The following is a 17,187-nucleotide window of genomic DNA, read 5'->3' on the forward strand; positions in this document are numbered from 1 at the left end:
CACCGTGTGAAACATTTTAGTTCTCATTAGATATTAAGATTAAATTTGCTTTTAGTTTAAATTTGATTTTTTTTAAATTTTATAATAGTTTTTAAATTTTTTTAAATTATTTTAATGTGTTGATGTCAAAAATAAAATTTTAAAAATAAAAAATATATTATTTTAATGCATTTCCAAACAAAAAAAAATTTAAAAAATAACTTCATTGATTTTCACTACAAAAATATAACTACTATATTATATAATTGAAGCCTACTTAAAAATACAATAAATATTAATTTTAAAATATTTTTTTATTTAAAAATATATTAAAATAATTTATATTTTTAAATTTTTAAAATAAATTTTTAATATCACTGCATCAACACAATTTAAAAACATTAAAAACAAAAAAAATTAATATGAAGCTAAGAAATTTTTCAAAACCAAGGTTACGTGGCAAAACTAAACAAGTTATTGATCCAAAAGAAAACCCTAAAAAACTTTTATAGAGAACGTAACATTAAAGATAATGGGAAAACACAACGTCACTTTCCAAATTAAAAGATAATCATCACACAGAAACCAGTAATTCCTACTGATACTGACATCTAACAGCAAGATCGATTACCAAATCCTGCCCTAGCTATTATCAGTCCACTTAATTAGTACAAATAATACAGAAATCATTAAAGAAAAATATGTAGACAATTTTAGTAGTCAACACATAACAAGTGTTCATCTCTGGCTTTGGAAACTCGAGAAGTCCACAAGCAACCAGCACCACCAACCCTCCCGGCCCCTCCTCAGGGGTTTACCATCCAATTCATGGTGGTGGCGGCACCACCGCCATGAAACGGTGGTACAGCCACAGCAGAGGCTGGGGAGGCAAAAAGGAAGGGAAGCTGAAGATTTTCCTGAATGGACCTCAAACTTGGGAAGCAGTTGACACCAGTGTTTCCTGGGAATGTTGAGAATGGATCAGTCATTGGAGGTGGAGGCAGTTGAGCAATATCAAAGTTAGTGTTGTTATTAGCAGCGGCATAAGCAGCAGCTGCAATGGTGGAGAAACAGGACACGTGCTCATGCTGAGTGTGGTTGTCGTAAGAGCAGCTGTCACGGTCATTGAGAGTTGTGGTGGTAATAGTAGTGGTAGCATCAAGGAGGGGAGGGAGAGAGACTGAAGATGGGGAGTTGGCTTCTGTGTAGAGATTGCTAGTGGTGTCGAAGCGGTTTTTCTTGGTAATGTTTCCACTGCTCGCAGCAGCTCCACCGCAGCTCTTCTGAAAGACTCGGGAGATTACCCACTCGTCCTGATCATAATCATTGAAGGTTTAAAACGTAAAATGCTATAATATATGTGAAGGTTAAATATTGCAAACAGATTGCAAAGATTGGTGTGATTACATTGCAACAGGTCTAAAAATAAAAGACAGCACTTGGAATTACATCATTTGTTAATTAGCCAAGATACAATAACATTACTTAAAGGACATAATATCCAAGACCCATGATTTTCTTTGAAGGAATGGAGTCTTCAAAAGGTGAACGAGAACACTTGGTTACTAGAAGATCATTCAAATCTGATGAGACTCGAAAAAAGATCCTTCTGCTTTACAAAAACTAGTTAATTAAAAGGGCAGTGGCACAAGCAAGCATGTAAGAGGTAAGAGGAACTGTGCAATCAAGAGACTGAAACTATTAATCAGTAGCCTCTGGAAGAATGGCAAGAATATTAATGATGCTGAAGTGCTGTGATCAGTCTAAATCCCAATAAAGATGGTGAATATTAAGTACTTTCTTCGAGAGGATACCCTAACAAAAAATAATGGCATGTCTTTTTCAGCCCCTTAATGAATAACAGCTGCAGATTCATTTATTGTTGAGACCATAACTACCATGGAATTATTTGCTTCAGAAATGCTTGAATTATTGCTTTTCCAAAAAGAATCTAAGAGCAAAAGAAAAAACACACACACAGTACTAGCCCTATATCATCGCCATGCCACTGTATAGAAACGAAAAAACCTAATCTCTTTCTTCGATGCAGTACCACAACCCTAATCATGAAAGATGGCACCTCAGTGTAAGGTCAGCAAGCGGTATCCAGATAATAACACGGCGTGGACTGAGATGACAAACAAGGTTTGACAGGGAAACGAGTATTGAACCCTAGAAAACATGTTTTTTCTTGCATGACTTGAAAGAGAGAACAAGGTGACCCAAAACACAAATGAGCACACTATACCTTAGAGCACCCGGAGAGGTAATGGTAAGCAAATTTTCCTTCAAGGCGATACTCGTGCATAACCCAGTTACTTTTACCTCCTTCAGGGGCTCTCCCTCTGTAGAACACCAGAGTCTTCTTCATTCCCACAAGTGCACCAGTCTTTGAGCTATGAATCTCCCTGTCTTTCCCTGTAGCCTTCCAATAACCAGCTTCAGTGGCTCTATTAGTTCTCAGCCCAGTCGGGTACTTTCTATCTCTCAAACTAAAGAAGTACCACTCTTTCTCTACCATCTTAGCTTTCCCTGTCAACATAAATCATATGGAAACCAGAAGTTAGCAACTGTTTGTGTGAAAATGAAAGTTTAAGTGAAGAGAATGTATCTTAATGAATTACCTGGAAGTTCCCATGGCTCACATTTGTTAAGGTCAACTTCAGCAATGGCCCTACCAGTGAAGTTTCTGTCAAGAACCTTCTTGAGGAGATAGTAGGTGATAAGCTCCTCATCAGTTGGGTGAAACCTAAAGCCAGGAGGCAAATGGGCATCACCATCGCCAAAGTGGTGGTAGCTCTCCATTGAAAAGAAACAGAAGAAAAAAACCCACTTCAATAAATTGACAAAAGAAAGTCAAGCTCGAGAAAAGGTTAAAGAAAGCCAAAGAAATTGCTTAAGTTCCAAACTTCTTCAAAAACCCATCAAAACCCACCCTGCAAAACGTCTAAACAAAGCCAAGAAACAATGCCAGACTGTGTTTCTTCAAGATATTGAGAGGTTTTGTTACTTTGCTGTCTAATGTATGAGATCACCTTGGCTAGTAATTATAAGGCCAGAGAGAGTGAGTGAAAGCGTGTGTGGTTTTAAGGGGGCGGGCGGTTATGGGGAGGCAGGGTAGAAAAAGGGGAAATAAATCAATAATGGTGAGAGAGAAGACATGATCTGGCTGGTTTGGAAAATCTCTGTGTTTTCCCTGCTCTGTCCTATCCTGTTTCTCTCTCTTTCTGTCTATAGGAGCTATGGATATGATATGGCCCATGGGAGAGAGGGAGGGGGTGATGTATGTGTCTGAAGAGAGGGGTTCTGTTTTGGAGTATGCGTGTGTGCGTGAGAAAGTGTGCAGGTATTCCCTGTCAGTGAAGAAAGTGAAGGGGAGGGAACGTAAATTGTTTTCTTGAGAGAGGTCCTTTGGTAAAAACCAAATACATCCATACTTTTTTTAACAAACTATTACACTTAAAAATAATAATTTTAGGGTTTGCGTATTGAATATAGCTCAATCCTCCACGAATTTAAGGAAAAAAAACCATTGGATTGTATTTCTAAGAGTAGCACAAATTATAAAATTTTTATTGAATGGATTACTCTTGTTCTAGTTGCGTAATCCCTTATTAATTTAACATTTTTATTTAATGACTTGTGTAATCATATAATTCTTTAAAAAAAATAAAAATAAAAATTATTATTAAAGAGTGTTTGAAAGTATAATAATATTTGTTTTTTACTTGAAAATATATTAAAATAATATATATTTTTATTTTAACATATCAAAATTGATTAATAACAATATTAAAAAAATAATTTTAAATAAAAATTTTTAACTCTTTTAAAAATATTATTTAAAATACAATTCCATACGAAAAAAAATATTATTAAGAAAAAATTCGTTTTTTTTCCCTCAATTGAGGAACATGTTAAAAAAAACAAACTTTTTTTTGCATGAATCGATAAAGCTGCTTCATATCTCCTCTGTTAGCATAGTACAAAGATTAAATTATTAGTCTTGTCAGAGACATTGTTATTACACGCCATATCTCTCCTCCTCCAATCTCTTTTATTATTTTTATTCACTGCTGAATGTTTATATCTGTTTTTGGGAACTTTTTTTTTTTTTTTCTTTTTTATGCTTTTGATGCTGAGTTTTTGTTGATCTCATTGAGCCCCAAATAAAAAGGATGCAAATGTTTATAGGCTCTGTCTGCAAAGTTGCAAAAAACTTACTTCTAATGATGTGGATTCACTGCCCACAGTTCAGCTTTTTTGCTCCTTACACTTGACACCATTAACATTTTTATGGTAAGAAGGTGCAATCACAGTTCGATACGCTGTACAGAAAGATTTCCCAAGGGAATAGCTGAAAGCAAGGTGGCAAGGGAGCTTTTCCCACCCCTAACCTCCCTCTTGCTGCATTTAGGGTTTTGCAGCTGTTAAACAGTTGGCTTCTTCAGGTGATGTAATATTTGAAGTGGTTTTGTTTATTCAAATTGAAATCCCAGGAAATGTTGAAATTTGAGTATCCTTCTAGTGTTGATGTTGAGAATTTATCAGCAGTGAGAAACTCGGAATCCCTCCAGATCACGTTGTAGTTTTACTTGTTTGCCATATATATGTCACCATGAAAGTCGATCTTCGAGACAGGGAACAAGTGCCTCCTCTAGTCTTGAACTGTGAAAGCATCAATGATTTACTTTTAGAATAGCAGATGCTGAGATTGAGAGAGTGCAGGAATCTTTAATATCCATCTTAGTCATTTGATTGATCCAGTTAACTGTTCAAACTGTTGTTTCAGATGGAAGATCTTACAAATTCCTCGTATTACAACAAATCACGCATGATGTTCATCAGTCCATCCTTTTCATGGATCATAACAAAAACAGCAAAAGTTACTTAGTCTCGATATTGAAAACAAGGCCCATCGTAATCATAATCTACCTTTGAAAATTAATGGGCGAGAAATATATTATAATTGCGGGTAAAAGGGACTGAAGAATCCAACCCTCGTATCTACTATCTACCCTCTTAAGAAATCTTATTTAAAGGGGCATGCAGTGGATTTTCACGCTCGCAAGGCCACGTCATGCTTTAAAATATTTACAAAAACACCCGAGGGTAGGGTTTTCTCTAAGAAATTCAACCATGCATGTGATTAAACCAGGCAAACCATAAAAAAATAACTGGAAAACCAAATCGAGAGAGAAAATATAAATAATTGATCTAAAAATTAGAAAAATCACCCAGTCTTTTCTGTTTCAGAAAGCTGAAACTGAAACTAGAATCTATCTAAAAAAATAAGCAGAGTATAAGAAAGTAATTAATGATCATATCTTGCATCAAGATGTAGCCGAGGTTTCCACTTTCCATGCCCTGTTTGTGTCCACTTTCCACATGTGAGAAAATCTTGTTGTGCTGGATTGTTTGGTCAAATTAGAAGATCTGAAATTAATGATGTTGTTTAATGCTGGTGCATAGAAAGAGAGAGTGCTTTGCAACTATTCTTTTTGTTTGTTATGAATTTTATTTTTTTTAACGTGGATGTTTGAGTTATCTTACATGTATTTTGACTAATTCTTTAAGACCTTAAAGTTAATGACCAGGTAAATCTCTAATGACCCTAGGGTTTATAGCACTCGAACTGGTGATCTCCGAGGAACAAATCTAGAGTCTGACCAGTTAAGCTACATCCCTCATAATTTATTTGTTATGAACTTTGATTCGACTGGATGTTGCTATGGAGTCAGCTTGGATGAACAATATGATCAATTTTGCTTCTCCATTTTTCTTGTTTTATAACACCAAAAAAACTAACCTGAACCAAATTGGTTTGGTTTGAACTTATTTTCGGTATGGTCCTAGTCATGTTATTAAGGAATACTAACTTTCAATTGGGTTAGATTTTTAAGTCTGAATCGGATCGTGAACACCCCTACAAAAAATATGGCTAAATAATTATAGCTACAACCATAAAACACCATTTATTGAAATAGTGATTTTGTTTTTCTTTTGTTAGCTTTTTTATGTGATTTTCAATTTTACCCTTCATTAACCCAATCCCCTTCTCTCTCTCTCTAGTTTTTTTTTCAATTTTATTATTCAATATTAGTTTGTTTTAAAAAATGTGCTTCGTCATTTTTTTTATACTTACTTTTTGTTGGTTATATACTGGTTTCACATATTTTTATTTTGTTTTCTTTCTCAATTTCAATTGTCAACATTAGATATGTTTGAAATGAAGCTTCATAATTGTAGATCCTTAAATAGAATATACATAGATAGTAAAAAAAATCTAATATGTTAAATGAATAGAAAAAAACTTACTGCTTGGGTAAGATGATAGCTTTGGGAATTTGGAATAAAATATTTATGTGAGAAAAATATACTAACATATATTCAATGAAAATTTGCAATAACTCAGCCTCAATTTAGAATAAACTAATGGTGGATTTTGGGATAATTTAACTTAGAGAGAAATGATTAAATCAAAAGAAAACTCTAATTAAAAGAAAAGGATAAAAAAAAGAATGAGAAAAGAAATGATGTAGCATTATTAGAAAGGAAGAGTTTAGTGGGCCAATGTAAGGAAAAAAATATTGGGGTCAAAGTGAAAATGAGAGGAAAATATAGGGTTAATGAGTAAATAACAAAAAAATAAAGGGCTAATGTGGATATAAAGAAACTATGAGGGACTAATAAATAAATAAAAGATTTATGAGGTATAAATAGAAAACTTGACTTCAAAAGAAAGCCAATTTCCAACCGGCCTTGCATGTTAGGGAGAGAAGAGGAAGCCTCACAATTTCTTACAAATTTCTTAGTAAATTCTAAGAGAAATATATATATTTAAGGGATTTCGGAGATCAAAACCACAAAAACAAAAAATCAAGGAATGTTAGAGAATATAGGTTGTAGGTGAGAATTGTAGAGGAAGTGAAGGGAGAAAAGAAAAAGTGAAGATTACTTAATTATATCCTTGTATTTGTCTCTTGATTCATCATCCAACAAAGGTAAAAACTTCATCCAAGTTGCTTGGATTGGATAAAAATGTGCTATGAGACGTGTTGAAATTGTTATCTTTATGAAAGTTGTAGGTATAAGTGTTAGTTTTCAAATACATCTGGTTTTGTGTAATTGGGAGGTACAAAACTCCAAAATCAGGCTAAAAAATGATGAAAGATGTAACTTGGAATTTACTGGATAGTTCTACATGTTATTATCATGATAAATTTTGAATATATAAATGATAGATTTGAGTTCATCACCCTTATAAAAATTGTAGCTTTATGTCTTATTTTTCTAAATAAACAAACCACGCTTAAAACTGAATTCTATAACTATGGTTATGATTAAAACAATAAATAGTGTTATGAGGAGTTTAAGCTAAAGTGACAAAAATAATTAATTGCCAACCTTTGCTTGTAACTTAGCACTATAAAAATTATGACAAATGAAGCATTGTGTAGATGTATCAAAGTTTAAAAATCTTAGTTAGTGAGTTAAAATTTGGAATGAATTAGAATTAAAATGATATTTTTATTCTTCATGAAACTTATTGATAATGTTTGTATTTATTGATACAAGAGAGATTGTACTAGCATGACAACAACATGGTGTCACATCTGGAGGTTAGACACCATGTAGTCTTTTAACACCTTAATCTTTTTAATTTTGTATAGTAATCTTGCAATTTCTTACACTTGATGAACCTTGATAAATATGAAAAAAATATATTGGAAAAAGGTTTTCAGAGCAATTAGTCAAGAAACTAATTGAGATTGTGGGTATAGATGATGAATTTTGCCAGCTAGGTTTTCTCAAAATAAATATGCAATAGGATTAAAAAAAATATTAGTTAACATTGTTATATGATGAAAATAAATATAATTTTAAAAAATTCAATTAATATGTTGTTACGTCAGAATTATTGTGTGGAGTGATATTACTTATTTATAAATCAACTAACTACTTGTAATTTTGTTTTACATGAAAAAAAGATTTGAATTCAAAATCTTTTATAAGAAGGAAAAACAGAGAAATTATATGTTTGGGTAAGATGTTTTTATAAAAGTATTTTTAAATTAAAAATATATTAAAATAAAAATTTTAAGTTTTTATTTTTATTTTTAAATTTAATATATTAAAATCATTAAAAAAATAAAAATTTAATTTAATTTTTTTTATAATAATTCTAAAAAACAATTTAATAAATTAATTGAATCTTGAAAATAAATACTATCCTAATGATTAAATAAAATGCTTTTTATTTAGAAATATATCAAAATAATTTTTTTATTTTTTTATTTTTTTTAATATCAACACAATAAAACAATGTAAAATCATATAATTTTTTTTTTTAAAATAAAAATATTTTTTTAAAATAAAAAACAAACATAGCCTAAAACTATTTTGTTAGATGTTTTCTTGGTTTTGTACCAAAACTCTGTCCAAAACAGCCACCAAATTTGTTCTCATTCAGAAACTGGCGAGTTGGGGAAAACGTGCGGTATGCATGCACTCACTTTCACCCCCTCCTCCATCTAACTTAACTCATTTTCTCTATTTTCACACAGATAAATTAAAAAAGAAACAAACAGTTTAAAGAAGCAAGAACTAAAAGGTACAACAACAGGAAACTAAAAGAATTAATTGAAGCATGGAGAATGGAGTAGTGAATGGTTATGAAATGGAGACACCTAGAAACATTACCATCAAAGGAATTCTAAGTTTGTTAATGGAAAGCATTGATGATATCATAAGACTTAAAGGTGTTTTTATTTTTTCAATTGAATGAAATGTTTCAGTTTCAGAGTGTTTTCGGGGTATGTACTATTTACTATATATATATATATATATATATATTCAAATTCAAGATAAATTAATTATAAATTATGCAATACAAACACAATACCAAATAAATATAATTTCAAAAATTTAGAATATTGATTAGTACTTAAAAGTGCATGTTTATCAATGTTTTATATCATCATTTTGCACTTGAAGTATCAATAACTCCTTAACTAAAGTATGTTTTATAATAACAAGTTTGATATTATAAGATACCTTAATTTATGGTAAATGCTCATTTTAAATGCAGGACTATCACATAAATAAAAGGATTGATTGATGAGTTTAAGCATTGAAAGTTAAAGGACAAAGAGATGGCCAAACTTAGAAAAGAGATGTCGGTGCAGTCCAAACCGGAACATTGCTCGGTAATTGGATCATATCTGGAGCTCTAGATTTCGGATTTAGGTCCACTTTATATGGATGGAAAGGCAAGACAAAAGCCTACAACTTTCATGGGAGCCCAAGATTTGAAAAGGTCGTTTTGAAGTCCAAATTGAAGGAACAACGAAGAAGTCCGAAGCTGTCCTGCAGCCCAAACACTATTTAGTGTTCAGCCCATATCTTGAGTTTTAGAAGTCCAAATGATCTCATCTTTTTTTTGTTGGAAAGCTGAGACAATTTACTAGAACATTCTTAAGGATTCTGGGCAAATTATGATGTTAGCAATGACGTCTTGATCAGACAAGAAGATAAGGATTGTTATCTAGTCAAGATGTGGCCACCCACTCATCAATTAGTCAACAAATCAATAGTTCCAAATTTTGGCCTATAAAAGGAGGCACTTACCATGTATTGAGGCATCTTGGTTTCCAGATCAAGATCATGCTCTTGCTTTCTCTCTTTGTATTGCTTATGTCTTGCTTTCATTAATATCAAGTTTATGCACTTCATTTCCTTTCTTTTACTTAGTTAACTTCTTTCTCATTTATGTTCTTATCTTGTTTATTTATGTTTCTTTCTTTCATTATGTTTAGTTAAGTTAATTATGTCAAGGTGAAAAGGGTACACTAATGGTGTAAGAATAAGTATAATATAAACTTAATATGGACCTTAACGTTGGATACTAACATGTTTTATATTTGTTATCTTGTTCACTTTTAATACTTTGCTTGTTAAATGGTTAATCTAGATTTATGTTGTATAACACTTGGTACAACAAATACTTGGTACTTTCATAGCCCATACTGTATGGTATAACCGACACCTGAGCTATGAAAGGGACTTGATTTGTTGTTAACATAAGTTATAATCATGAATGCCTGCCAACATTTACAAGTATTAGCTTTATTCGAATAAGATAACTAATGTAATCATGTTAACAATTTATAATCTGATTGGAACCTCTTTTATGTGTGGTTTCCAATTGAGTAATAAGAGTTTATACTATACTTGTTTGAAGTACCATTAGTGGATCCTCTAACCTTGACATTTATTTTTATCGTTGTTTAATCCTTACATTAATCTTTCAACTCAAAGTTCTCATTAATTTCTTCCTTCTCTTCTTTATTATTATTGTTGTTATTGTTATTGTTATTGTTATTATTATTATTATTATTATTATTATTATTATTATTTGTTCATAAACTCAGTATATAGGCTGGAAACCTGTGACCCGATCTTTTAGATCATTCTCAGGTATAACAACGCCACGTATTGAGTATTATTATTATTATTACTATTACCAGTATTACTATTGTTATTATTATTGTTATTGTTATTGTTGTGTTGTTATTTATAATTTATACAATTAACCTCTCTGTGGTTCGACCCCGGTCTTGCCGGGTTATTTATTACTTCGACACTCCTGCACTTGGGAAAAGACATCAAGCTTTTGGTCGTGTCAAATATTTTTTAGATAGTCAAGATTAAATAGATCTTTAACTTAAAGTAATTCAACTTAAACAAAATATCAAAATATTATGAAAGTAAAATATTTTAACAAAAATATTTTAAATATAAAGTTAGATTAATGTTATCAAGTGGCTAATGAAATCTAAAACATCCCTTGTTTTGCTCAAATTCCTACAAAATATAAACATGAAAAAAAACAACATGAATATAAACCATATATATTAGTGATAAATCTAATTTTAAAAAATTAATATTATTGTTAATGAAAATAGTAATAATAATTTTCAATATTATTATTAATATCATTGCTATTGAAAATAATAATGAAAAATAGTTTTTTTTATAATCAGGTGGTTTAATTAATGAAATTAAGTAAGGTTCAATTTGATTCAATGGCTTTTTAAGAGCGGAACGGAACATGTGGAATGAAACCGGAACGTTTCGGGCGGAATTTAGCTGAAAAATCCGGAACGGACCGAGATTTAAAATAAGATGAAATTTGTTCCGTTTGGTTTTATTTTTTGAATTGGTATGGAATATTTCAGCCATTCCGGACGGAACAGAACGAAATTGACAACCTTTGGTGACCCTACTGCTCATTCTTGCTTTCACACCACACATGTTGCTCAAGAAGCTGTTGTTGATGCTCTTCAATCTCATAATTTCAATGGTTATGCACCTACAGTAGGCCTTCCTCAAACAAGAAGGTAAAAATTTAGTAATTTTCTCTACTTTTTTGGCTCTGCAGTTGAATGAATTTGTCACACGCAGATGTTCATAGGGACTGGGTTTCATTCCTTTTCTGTTCTTTCACTAGGAACGAGTTGCATGATGTTCGTTGGTATAGAATGATTTTGTAAATTCTGGATTTCTTTAGAGTTATTGCTCAATTAACTTTAATTCTGGAGTCAAATCTTGATTGTTTGTATGGATTTCAGTTTTATGAATTTACTTTGGCGCAAAAAATTACTGTTTCTGCTTCCTCATTTGTTGAAGTAATTATTGTAGCCGGGTCTCGGATTGACCTAAGAAAGAACTATAAACATATTTAAAGAAATGCAGAAACAGAGAAATATCATAAAACAAATTTAAATCAAGAAAAATCGATGAAGCAGTACTGAGAAGTTTCTAATTTCTCACAACAAGCACGTTCTCGTAGTTGTTTGCCAGTTTCTTCATACTTCCTAATCCATTTTCTACACGTCTTCATTGCTTCATTAAACTATGAAGCGGTACTGAGGAGTTTCTAATATGCAGCTTACGAAGAAAAGAGAACGTGCTTGTTGAATCAAGAAAAATGAGGCAGAGATCAAGAAAATAACAGAGAAACATACATGTGGAAGTGAACTGCGAATGAATCGTTGTAAATTCAAGAATGTGAGTTAAAAAAAAAAAAAACAAAGAATAAAGAAAAAGAGAGTGAAAAAAAGAGATTTGTTAAGAAAAACAATAGTCTAACTTTATTGGCAGATTTGTAACAGTGACCAAGAATCTTCTCCTCCTCTATTCTTTGCAATTGAAATTTTTTTTTTTTTTTTTAATTAGGTTTTCTTTGTTTGCAATTCCAGCAATTCTGCATTGTTCATCTTCATCGTTTGGCGTCTATATATATATATATATATATATATATATATATATATATATATATAAAAGGCTGGATTTTAGTCAAGTTTACCCAGGTCAGCTGGGTCAACTCCCACGAGATTTTTGTAACTCTATACACTATAAGATATTTGCAACACCAATCTTTATGCTCTACAAGCTGATGTGACTAGAATCTATATATAACAATAGTCATCAGGTAAAATATAAAAGCCATTCAAACTCATTTATAGATTTAACAACAATTTATTCAATCACGAACTCTCTATAATCTTCATTTTATTTATTTTTCCTTTATATTATTTATTGTATCAGAGTTCCCTGCTAGAATATGAACTCTTCTTCTATAATTGGAGGTTTGTAAGTGACTTTTGTCTTAGCTTTTTAATCCACCTTTTGTCCAAGTTGAAAAGCTAAGACAAACGGGCCTAAATTGAGAAATGAAATTAAAGTGTGGATGTCTCTGGTCTTCGTTTAGGCTGCTAGTTCAGTCCTGAACCTGAGAAAAATTGTTATCAAATTAGGCCCGTACTTAGCCCATAAAATATAGGGTCAAGAAGTTTTAACGCAGAGTGCAAGAGTTAATCAAAAGATTATAATAATTTTTGCATTTTTTTTAAATTAATTTTTTTATGTTTACATATGTTAATATTAAAAATAAATTTTTTTAAAATAAAATGATAGAAGGAATGATTAAATTAATAATCCATTCCCAATTTTCATGCTATGCATGTAAGTTTCATGTGTAATATTTTTTTACATATTTTTTTAAATTTTAGTCTATTTTTTATTTTTTTAGATAATTTTTTTTTTAAATTTTAAACACGATGTAAGTAAATTATATTTTTTTAAAATTTTAATTTTTTTATTTAAAATAATTTTTTTATATATTTTTAGATAGTTTTGATATATTGATGTTAAAAATAATTTTTTTTAAAAATAATTTTTTATTTTAATATATTTTTAAACCAAAAATATTTTTTAACTATCATCACTATTCTCTCACTCTATGTTTTTCTTTTCTGGCTCTAGGAGGTACGTGGCAGCGGACACCCAAAAATAGCGAAGGGCCGTTTGGTACTGCGGTCCAAACGGCTTTTTGCCCAATTTCAATTTTTTTTTTTTTTTTTTGCTAAAATTGAGTTCGGTTTGTACTTTCTGGATCGTTTTGATGTGCTGATATCAAAAATAATTTTTAAAAAATAAAAAAACATTATTGGCATACTTTTCAGCACGAAAAGCTATTTGAAAAGCAACAGCTACCACACTCCCAAACACCCTAGAAGAGTCGCCAAAACTCACCATCCAAACTTTATTTATTTAAAGCATCTTCTCCTAACATGTAAAGATAAAGCAAACGAATAGAATCGCCTAACGTTAACGCGGAGAACAAATACTAAAATAAAAATTCCATTTTGATCGCAAAATAAAATAAAATAAAAATTAGGGTTAACGAACTTGAGGTAAATCAAAAGAATGGAAACACCAACAAACACAGGAAAGGAACACCAAGAAGAGAGCAGCAATGCGGGTGGGAAACCTGGACTTAGAAAGCCTGTCTTCACCAAAGTGGACCTGCTCAAGCCTGGAACTGGAGGTCATACCTTGACTGTCAAGGTCCTTAATTCCATTGCTGTCCTTCCAAAGGGCCGATCGGTCTCTCACCATCACCGTCAGTCGCGAATCGCTGAATGTCTTATTGGGGATGACACTGGTTCCATCATCTTCACCGCAAGAAACGAACAAGGTTCCCTTTTTCTTTCTCTCTCATTTATTTCTGAAGAAGATGTATCTGCACGTTTTTTTTTTTTTAATTTGGTATATGATTTGTTTATTTTTTAAAAATTTAATATTTTCTGCTTTTTTGTTGAGTGTGAAGGATAAATGGTGCTTAAATTTATGTATGAATGTTTCAATGGATTATATGCCTTGATGTAAGACATTTTTGGGCTCTCTTCCTTTGCATAAGAATCTTAGGATTCATGATGAATTTTTCTTTCTCACCCTTTACGCTTAGGAAAAGAGATGAAAGTTTAGGATTTGGAATTGTTTTTGTTCCAATAACTGAAATTATCGTTGCATCTTTGTGTTGAATTTAGTTCCTTTTGAGATTAGAAAAATGTTTTGAAATGTCATTAAAATTTACGTTTGCATTTTAGAGTATGATGATAGAAGATTCCCTAGAGTATGATGCCAATCACTATATAAACCGTAGTCCTGGTTTAACAAGTATGATCTGCGACTATATGAAGCGAAATGATGTCTATTAGGTCTGGATGGGGAACTGTAGCCAAGTTAATATTAGCGGTCTATAGGCTTTCTCCTCAACATGACTGGCAAAAGGTAGCAAATTACGCTTAGCAACTCCCATTTTAACTTGTGCTACTAAGAAATAAAAAGCATGTTCTCCAATGGCAAAGGTTGAATTATCTGTGAATCTATAGAATATTGATGTATAGTGGTTTTCTCTTAATTCAACTGCCTACTTAGCTAGGAATGGTTGCAGTATTAATAGCTACAAAATATAAATCAATCTATATGTGCGTGCATGTGATCTTGTTGTGAATATGGTTATTATTTTTATGCAATAGATGTGGATGAGTGCTAGATTTGTTTTGTTCAATAGAGGGGGCTATTTTTAACTTGATGGGCTGAATCTGATGTTCTGCATCAGAGCTGGTGTTCTCCACATCGTTGGTTACTGCTTACATCATGCATTCAGGCTCTGCTCTGTAAATAAGTTGTAATTGATGGAAATGGTTTTGCAATTTATGTCTAATTGGCTTTGTGGATGGTCTGACCAAGATCATTTAATATCTAGATGCACTCTGCTTAGGGGATTTATATTACTGGTCATGATTATAGTCTTCTAAACTGTCACTACAATCTTCATAATTGTCTTCGAATTCTAATGGTTTTGGAAATTGTGGAACAAGCTATATATGGATAAAAATGTGGATTCTCTGTGATTTAAAGTTTATTTGTTTTAACCTTACAAATGTCCCAATGAATGGCTGCATTATTGTTATAACAACTTTTTCTTTCTTTCTTTTTCTCAGTTGATTTGATGAAGCCAGGGGCAACTGTAATCATCCGCAATGCAAAGATTGACATGTTCAAGGGATCTATGAGGCTAGCAGTTGACAAATGGGGTCGTGTTGAAGTCACTGAGCCTGCAGAATTTGTAGTCAAGGAAGACAACAATCTCTCTCTTGTTGAATATGAGCTTGTGAATGTTACAGAAGAGTGATAGGGATCTCTTGGCCAATATATTGTGATACAGAGTAGCTTCAGAAATCTAAAAATTATGGTGGCACTTTTCTAATTCCGAGTAATATTCTTATGTGGTGAGAGCAGCTTCGGAAATCTAAAAATTATGGTGGCGCTTTTCTAATTTTGAGTAATATTCTTATGTGGTTTCAGTTTTTTGTGTGTGGATGGTGTATCTAGCTTGAAAATGGTTCATAGGCATGACGAAAACCGAAGCAATGCTTTCTTGTCCCTAAAGATGACCTCAATTACCTATGAGTTGCGTGTTTAGAGTATTGTGTATAGAATATTCAATAATTTTTTTTAAAATATATATTATTTTATATTAATATATTAAAATTATTAAAAAAATATTAATTTAATGTATTTAAAATTAAATATATTCAAATGCAATTTGAAATATAAAAACAAACAACTTGAAGTTTTTATTAGTTGTTGGCGTGGACAGAATAACAAGGAAATGGAAATAAGTTTTAACTCCAATTTTTTTCCCCATATTATGGCTCACAATGAGACCGCATAAGAAGAAACTAAAATGTTTTATATATAGACGTGTTTTACTATTTACTGTATAATTATTGTTTTGTATTTCTTAAAAAATTTCAATGGCAAGGTATTTTAATCTTTTCATAAGGTTCATTAGATGTTATCCAATTGATCAGATATATAATTATCTTTTTACTTTTTACAACACAACAAAATTATACATTTATCTTTAAAAGTAAAATTTTAAGAAATGACATTAAAGGTATTTTTAGCCATTTCATTTTATTTTGTATGGTAAAATTACTTTATTATCCTTACAATAAATTTTTTTAAAGCTTGTGTCCAAGATATTTTTATTTTTTTATTATGTTTTTTTTGTTATTATGAAGTTGATTAAGAACAATTTAGTTTTTTATTTGCTCGTGGGATGCACACGTCAATGCATGGAAGACGCCCATATCTTTTTAGTGGTGAGTACGACCCCTCATATCAATAAAAAAAAACTCCCTTTTATCTTGTTTGGAATCTTTACAGTGTTCAGTTCTTGTTGGGTGGCATGTGGTGACAGAATAACATTGTTTGTCGTTGATGTTTTTTTTCTCTCCCTCTTTTCTTCATTCTTCAATCCCAATTTTTAATTTTTTTTCCAATTTGGTCCTTACTTTTTTTTTATTGCTCCTTTTAGTCCTTTTGATAAATTGATTCTTCTTTTTAATTTCTCATTTCAATAAAAGATTTGTAGTTGTTCTTTATTTTTTATCATTATTTTTTTAATTGCTATTTTTAATTTTGAAATTTTTTTTATAATTGATTTTTTTTCAATTTTATCTTTTAATATTTGATTAGTTGGATTTAGATTTTGTGTTGGTTTACAAAGTATGGTGTTTATAGTCTAATGACTGAGATCATGAGTTTGAAAAGTGAAGTGGGTTGATATATGTTTTTTTTTTTAAAAAAAAAAAATTATTTTTTTTAATTTCATCATTCAATATATATATATATATCATTATTTTTTCAATTAAAAGTACCTATAGACTTTAGCAAGAGGGAAGCCAACTAAGTAATCTTAAATAGTGGTCAATCAAACAAATTCGTGCAACTTTAATTTACATTATGATTTTTAAACAACACATATTTTGGCCCAATCTTTTATTT

At 31.0% G+C, this 17,187-nt stretch overlaps 2 protein-coding genes across 2 annotated transcripts; one reads left to right on the top strand and one right to left on the bottom strand.

The window, feature by feature from the left end:
- Positions 1–520: 520 nt before the first annotated feature.
- Positions 521–3,441, bottom strand: LOC118038202 (protein CUP-SHAPED COTYLEDON 2). Its single transcript, XM_035044523.2, has 3 exons — positions 2,604–3,441; positions 2,228–2,511; positions 521–1,292 (listed from the first exon to the last, which is right to left on the bottom strand). The coding sequence occupies exons 1-3, from the start codon at positions 2,782–2,784 to the stop codon at positions 786–788; spliced, it is 972 nt and encodes a 323-aa protein (XP_034900414.1). The 5' UTR covers positions 2,785–3,441; the 3' UTR covers positions 521–785.
- A 10,177-nt stretch (positions 3,442–13,618) lies between these two features.
- LOC118038201 (uncharacterized protein At4g28440) lies at positions 13,619–15,698 on the top strand. The gene is made up of 2 exons (XM_035044522.2): positions 13,619–14,023; positions 15,336–15,698. Exons 1-2 carry the CDS (start codon positions 13,753–13,755, stop codon positions 15,524–15,526), a joined length of 462 nt encoding a protein of 153 aa, XP_034900413.1. The 5' UTR covers positions 13,619–13,752; the 3' UTR covers positions 15,527–15,698.
- Positions 15,699–17,187: the final 1,489 nt, after the last annotated feature.

The sequence above is a fragment of the Populus alba genome, chromosome 1, assembly GCF_005239225.2.
Source record: "Populus alba chromosome 1, ASM523922v2, whole genome shotgun sequence".
Lineage (NCBI taxonomy): Eukaryota > Viridiplantae > Streptophyta > Magnoliopsida > Malpighiales > Salicaceae > Populus > Populus alba.

Coding starts and splice junctions, on each gene's coding strand:
- LOC118038202 (XM_035044523.2), bottom strand. CDS start 2,784: ATGGAGAGCTACCACCACTTTGGCGATGGTGATGCCCATTTGCCTCCT. Junction 2,512..2,603: donor TGAGCCATGGGAACTTCCAG/GTAATTCATTAA, acceptor TTATGTTGACAG/GGAAAGCTAAGATGGTAGAG. Junction 1,293..2,227: donor ACCTCTCCGGGTGCTCTAAG/GTATAGTGTGCT, acceptor GATTATGATCAG/GACGAGTGGGTAATCTCCCG.
- LOC118038201 (XM_035044522.2), top strand. CDS start 13,753: ATGGAAACACCAACAAACACAGGAAAGGAACACCAAGAAGAGAGCAGC. Junction 14,024..15,335: donor CACCGCAAGAAACGAACAAG/GTTCCCTTTTTC, acceptor TCTTTTTCTCAG/TTGATTTGATGAAGCCAGGG.